The 6,000-nt window shown below is 38.5% G+C and overlaps 1 protein-coding gene across 1 annotated transcript in view; it reads right to left on the minus strand.

The window, feature by feature from the left end:
• vstm2la (V-set and transmembrane domain containing 2 like a) overlaps positions 1-2,858 on the minus strand; it is a 38,016-nt gene extending 35,158 nt beyond the window's left edge. The window contains exon 1 of the mRNA XM_088291801.1: positions 2,503-2,858. Coding sequence (XP_088147927.1) covers positions 2,503-2,608 — 106 coding nt within the window. The 5' untranslated portion in view covers positions 2,609-2,858. The remainder of the gene's footprint in view (positions 1-2,502) is intronic.
• Between the last annotated feature and the right edge of the window lie 3,142 nt (positions 2,859-6,000).

Below are 6,000 nucleotides of genomic sequence, written 5' to 3' on the forward strand. Positions count from 1 at the left end.
CAAGTATGTCATATTGGTTGATAGCGATATAAATTGAATTTATTTATTTTTTTATTTTTTTACAATTGAAAATAAAAAAGAAAAAAAAAAAAGGCTGAATTCAGATTAGGTTTATTTTAAAATGTAACATTTAACCTTCAAAATGAGGTCAACACAACGATATATAAATTCAAAGTTTGTTCAGTATAGATTAGATACACTTTATTTCAACAAAAAATTTGATGTACTTTGTAAACAATTGTAATGAATATCTTCTCACATGTAAATAATAAAAAAAATAATAAAAAATAAAATAATAAATTATCATGGAACAAATTATTAGAAAATATGCAAACATCATGCAAACTGCTAAGTATTTTGTAAACAGATTTACAAGCAAATTTAAGGTTGTCTGAACATCTTTAATATGAAACAAATGTGCTGTCTACTTATTTATAGAAGTAAAAAAAATACAAAAAAAATACTTCTTTCAATGATTATTCAGCTCCATTGTTTTGTTTTGTCTTTTTTTAAGATCAATAATTTATCGATACCATTTTCTACTGCTATCGATCACCTAACTATCTCGATACATATTGATATGAAATTATCAGCCCTAAGTACTAGGCACTCGAGAAATATCTGAACAAAACCCATGAAGACATACATATGGAAAATGAAAACTCTACGCCATGCAAAGAATTCCCACATTGGGCTACAAACGTGGAATCCTAATTAGCAGTTTGTGTGAATGCTGAAAACAGCCAAAAGTCAAATTTACATCAACACACTTTTAAAAATAAAAACAAATTTTCAAGACAAAGTCCAACAACAAGCAGTTGGTGAGCGTGTGCACAGTGCCTGTTTGTGCCACCCTGGCATGGATTTTGATTTCAATTGTGTTTGACCGTCATAGGCAAAGGACACTGCTGTCGTCTGAATGTTCACTTCTTAAAAATGCAAAAGAATGTTTTTACTCTCTGTGGTTGCTAACAATGTGTAAACACTGGAGGAGAAGCGCTCACAACCACAGGGGAGGATGTTCAGGCAGCGCTCTACTGACAGAGAATACTAACTTCCATCTTGTGTCAGCTCTGCCTGACGAAGAGGAGGGCGGCTGCGGCGCTCGGACAGAACAAAAAAACGCTGTCAGTCATTGAAGAGCAGCAGTGCCTCAGCACGCATCTCATACACAGAAGTCTGTTAGATCGCTAAAACGGAACAAAATTCATCCACATTCTGACATTCAGACATAACTTTTGGAGAATGCAAATTATCTTTCCCTGTTGTAAAGAGACCCAATACACGAGGAGTATGACAAAGATGACTAATAATGATCAGTAGGAGAAGTGAACAAGGATGAACAATACAAATTTGATCAACAACAAGAGACCCACCGTGGACCTCCAACACAAAAAGAAACACCGGCAGACTAAGCGTTTAACGACCCAGCCATACGCAGGTTGGACTGGTTATTGAAGGGATGGCTGATCGCGTCATGAGCACTAATGAGGTGCTTGAGGGCATCGATGCAGCTGACTCGCTTACATGTGTATTTCACACACAGGGAAGGGTGTAAAATGAAATTTGATTCATGGAAACCACCTCCTGCATAATGGATAAGCATGAATTTATGCGAAGGTTTGTGTATTATTTTTTGAAGAATAATGGTTAAGGTTGTATTTATCACTGCCTAGAGTGGATGATGGGATGGAAGTAAAGGATGACGACATACTTGTGTAATAATATTATTGTAATAACAGAGTAATAACATATATTTCTGTACCACTTATCCTCACAAGGGTCGCAGGTGAGCTGCAGGCTATCCCAGCTGACTTTGTGAAAGAGGCTTGTTTACTTGGACTGGCCGCTAATATTTGCGTAAAAAAACAAATCAAGTCTTTTTTTTCCTTTTTTTTTCAGAAAACAGAAAAAAACCTGAACTAAATTCTGATTAGATTACATCTAGCATTTCAGCAGAGGTGGCAAAGATCCTGAAGAAAATGTTTAAGGCCTAAAAAATATTTTGGTTATAATAATACTCGGGACATTATTTTAAGAGACAACGCATCATATAAACAAGTTGTCTTCTTTATGACCCACCTTACCTCTACTTATTGTTATTTTTCCATGTGCAAAGCTTTCACTGTCGCATGAATGGGGAATGTGTTGCAGGACATAAATAATAATGCAGTTTACTGTCTGCTCTCGGAAGGAGTCAGTTGAGAATACGCATGCTGTTAAATGGATACTTGTCGGTGCATCCAAATTCTGCCTTCTTACCTTCATGGAGGCAGACTTTTTATCCTACAGCTCTTGTATTGCATCTCAAAGCTAAAATCGTGTGTAGATCTGTTTAATGTTGGCTCGAAAACTATTATTTATGTTTGAGAACGACAAAAGAAAACCTCTTAGTTGACCCATCGCGACCCTGTGGTGTGTTTAACGCGCAGGAGTGAACGGCATCACCGGAGAAAGCTCGCAAGCACGGTTACCGCGGTACGGGTGAGTTCGCACCCCTACCGTGTCCGCTGATGTGGTTCTCCGTATGTCCGTGACCGGTGTGCCTGGTGGACACGCACAGCCCCACGTAGTGTAAAGTCCCCAGCAGCACCCTGAAGGCTCCCATCGCGCTTCTTTCTTGGCGTCTCTGGATCTTGTTCTCCTGCTCACATGGGGCGGAGGTTCTCCCAATGTTCTTCTCTCCACCTCCTGATGCGTTAAATCCACAAGGATGGAAGTGGAGGGGGGCTTGTCGTGGCGTGAAAGTGGACGTGGGCGAGATGCACGAAACCTCCTCAGACGTCAGGCAACTCACCCGAGCGGGAATGACTGACTGCCTACTCGTCTCCTCCTTCTTCGCGCGTGGCTCTATTTGCTGCGGAAGGAGACGTCACTGCGTGCTGGGGCTTAGTGAGTGGGAGCGTCAGCATTCATTAGTAGGGGGAGAATTAATAATCGTTGAGTTCTACTGGTGGAAAATAACAAAATGCTGAATGGTGCACTAAAGAAAGCAATACTTAGGACTTTGTTTACCTTAAATTCGCATTTACCCTATTCTAAAGTGTAAAAAATAAAAATAAATATGTCAAAGAATCTACATTATACAAAGTAATCAGATAGATAGATAGTTAAACACGTATCTCAAATCATCTTTCCTCATTGAAATGAATAGAAATGCCATTAATGCGTTGCCAAAAATAATTGCGGAATTTATATTTTAATGAAAAAAAATAGCACGCATTGCATATTTTCAAAAGATACACTAATGACAAAATGTCATAGAATATTAAAAAAAAGCAAACCGTTTGTGTCACACTTTTTGCTTCAGTTCAGTGGTCATCGTGTTGTTTCATCTGGTGTGTGCACCTTGGCCACCTGGGGGCAGTATAACAAATATAGAGATATACGTGAAGACGCAGGGGACGTCACAACTCCTCAGAAGTGATGGTAATCATTCTTTGCAGAGGATCAATAAAATACACCTGGGAGTAATATTATATTTTCTGATTATATACGTTACTTTGCAAGAGTGTCAAACACATTTTTGTCTTGAGCCACATCGTAGTTAAAGTTTCCCTTGGGGGACCATTTGGTCATTTTGACTGTGAAACTATATACATGTATGATCACTTTATATACATAACAAAATTATGGAAAACTAGTTTGGAAATCAGCAGCCAGTAAAGATTTTTATTATTTTTTTAATGCTACTTTTTAATATATTAAAAAAAAGGGGGTGATAACAAAAATGCTTGCAATATCTCAAAGTGTTATTAAAAGCAATTTGAAATTGTTGGTGTCTTAGCAAGAAACATGAAGCACATGATTTGCCTGGGGAGACCTCGTAAAATGCTGTGGCAGGCCGGTTATGGCCCCCGGGGCTTGAGTTTGACACCTGTGGCTTAAAGGTTTCTAACACCATCTCGTGGATCCTATTTGTTTCGGGCAGTTTATGTCATTTCCCATTATGTGTTAGCATTAATAGGACGCTTGCGGGTGACTTAAAGGATGAGCTAAGTAGACAATGTGTATTACTTCACTAATACAGACACTAAAAGTATACAATGTGTAATTTTCCTTTTTATGTTTCGTTTGACGGTAAACCTCAGCTGAGAGAGGCAATACACAGTTTGAAGCTTCTGTTTTGAAGAACTGGTCTGCCAAACTGCTCTTTGTTGTGAAGTGAGTTGAGTTCACTGCCACACTACAAACCTAATATCCAATTTTCTCTTGCCATTGATTATCCTTTTTCCTTCCTCATTTATTTTTATGCCATCGCTTATTTTTTGCTTTCCATGAAAGTACAGAAAACATATTAACTGAGGGGAAGCATTTCACTATCGACCAGGTGTGGTCTCATTGTCAAGTGTCGCCAACGTGATGCAATGAAAGTAAAACAATTATTTTTCTATTCTGTTTGAGTGGTTATACGTTTGTTTTCAGAGGAAATCAAACACGTTTGAACCGAAACCACAATTGTCAATCAAGTAAAAATGCACTTTTGATGGATGAGTTGCTTTTGCAGGATTTAGTATTTATTTTACTGATGACTTAACTTTTACAACCCAAAATTGAAATTCTTTACATTTTCCTTCTTCATCATAATAGGCTTGTTACATTTTTCAACTCCTCACAGTAAGATTTTTGATTGTTTGTGAAACATTTTCGCTAATGTAAATGCTGAACGAGCACACACACTAATGCATCGCCAATTGTGCTCCAAGTGCACAATTGTTCAGATTGACAAAAGCTCAAATATGTGTGAATGAGGGAGAGTAATCCTCAGAGCCACTTTTCCTTGTTACTGTCCATGGTGCTGAAGCACATAGGTCTTTTTTTCAACTATGGAAGCACACTCCCTAACGGAAGTGTGCTTTGCTCTTTGTATACACGTCATTGATCGTGTATGCACAAAAAGCCCAAGATGGGCTTTAAATGTGTTTACATACACGTCTATCTCATTGAGCCAAATGACAAAAGGGCCACAACAAGAAGAAAATAAAACAGGCTTAACATTCAATAACAGCATATAGTGCAGTATGCACTAAAGGGCATGTAAGCAATTTGATGGAATACGTATTTTAATTGAGAAAGGCAATTTGCGACTAGTACATCCTAATTGATTGTTTGCCATCTGACAACGTTAAAACTGCTGGGTCAAAAGTGACCCAAAATGAGTGAAATAGCTCACACAGTGCCAATTAATTTTTCGCCAGCGCGTTGGGTTGAGGATTTGACCCAGCGGTGTTACCCACTGAGCCAGCCAGATGCCATCAATATTTCCACAGAATATTACATTAAATTTCTTTCAACTTTAAATGGCAACCAGCTTCAGCCCCTCGCAAATCCAGATTTTCGCCTTATGTGCCGGCTCAAAATACACAATTAAAATTGGGGGAAAATAACCCAACCAGCTCAAAATCCACAACGACTGAGCGGGTGGGTTAAAAAAAACAAAGCATTTTTATTTACAAACCGAGGCTGTAATCCTCAATTCACTTTCTTCTGTTTTTGGCTCAGCAATAGCGACTCAGCATTCCCAGGTTGGTTTTGAGGGAATTGCATAGAAATTGCAATTCCCTTTGTTTCGATAACAATACAACGTTAAATCACTCAGACCAACAGTTTGGTTTCAGGATTGGAGGTGTTCAGGTGCTCGGTTTAAATCCTATCTTGTGATTCTGCAGGACCCTTTCCTGTTGGAGTTTCGCTAAAAAGACAAGAGGCCAACAAGTGTGTCGGCATTGCACCATGTTTGCATTCAGCCATTTGGAAAGACAATTATTCGCCCTTCCCTCGGCTGTGAAATTGCTGTTGAACACGATGCAGTCGTAATCACTGATAAGAGATGCACAATGGCTTCCTCAGCCAATACAATATGCAAATCAGGTCCTTTTGCTCAACCCATGTTTTACTGTTAGGGGTGTTCTTTTTTTCCAGTGTGCAAGGATAGCAGATATTGTTTGAATTCTGTAACTAAACACTTTACATTCCAGCATTTCTAAGTCTGATAAATCA

The sequence above is a fragment of the Idiotropiscis lumnitzeri genome, chromosome 3, assembly GCF_059441095.1.
Source record: "Idiotropiscis lumnitzeri isolate Australia: NSW breed Sydney's pygmy pipehorse chromosome 3, RoL_Ilum_1.0, whole genome shotgun sequence".
NCBI classification, from domain to species: Eukaryota; Metazoa; Chordata; class Actinopteri; order Syngnathiformes; family Syngnathidae; genus Idiotropiscis; species Idiotropiscis lumnitzeri.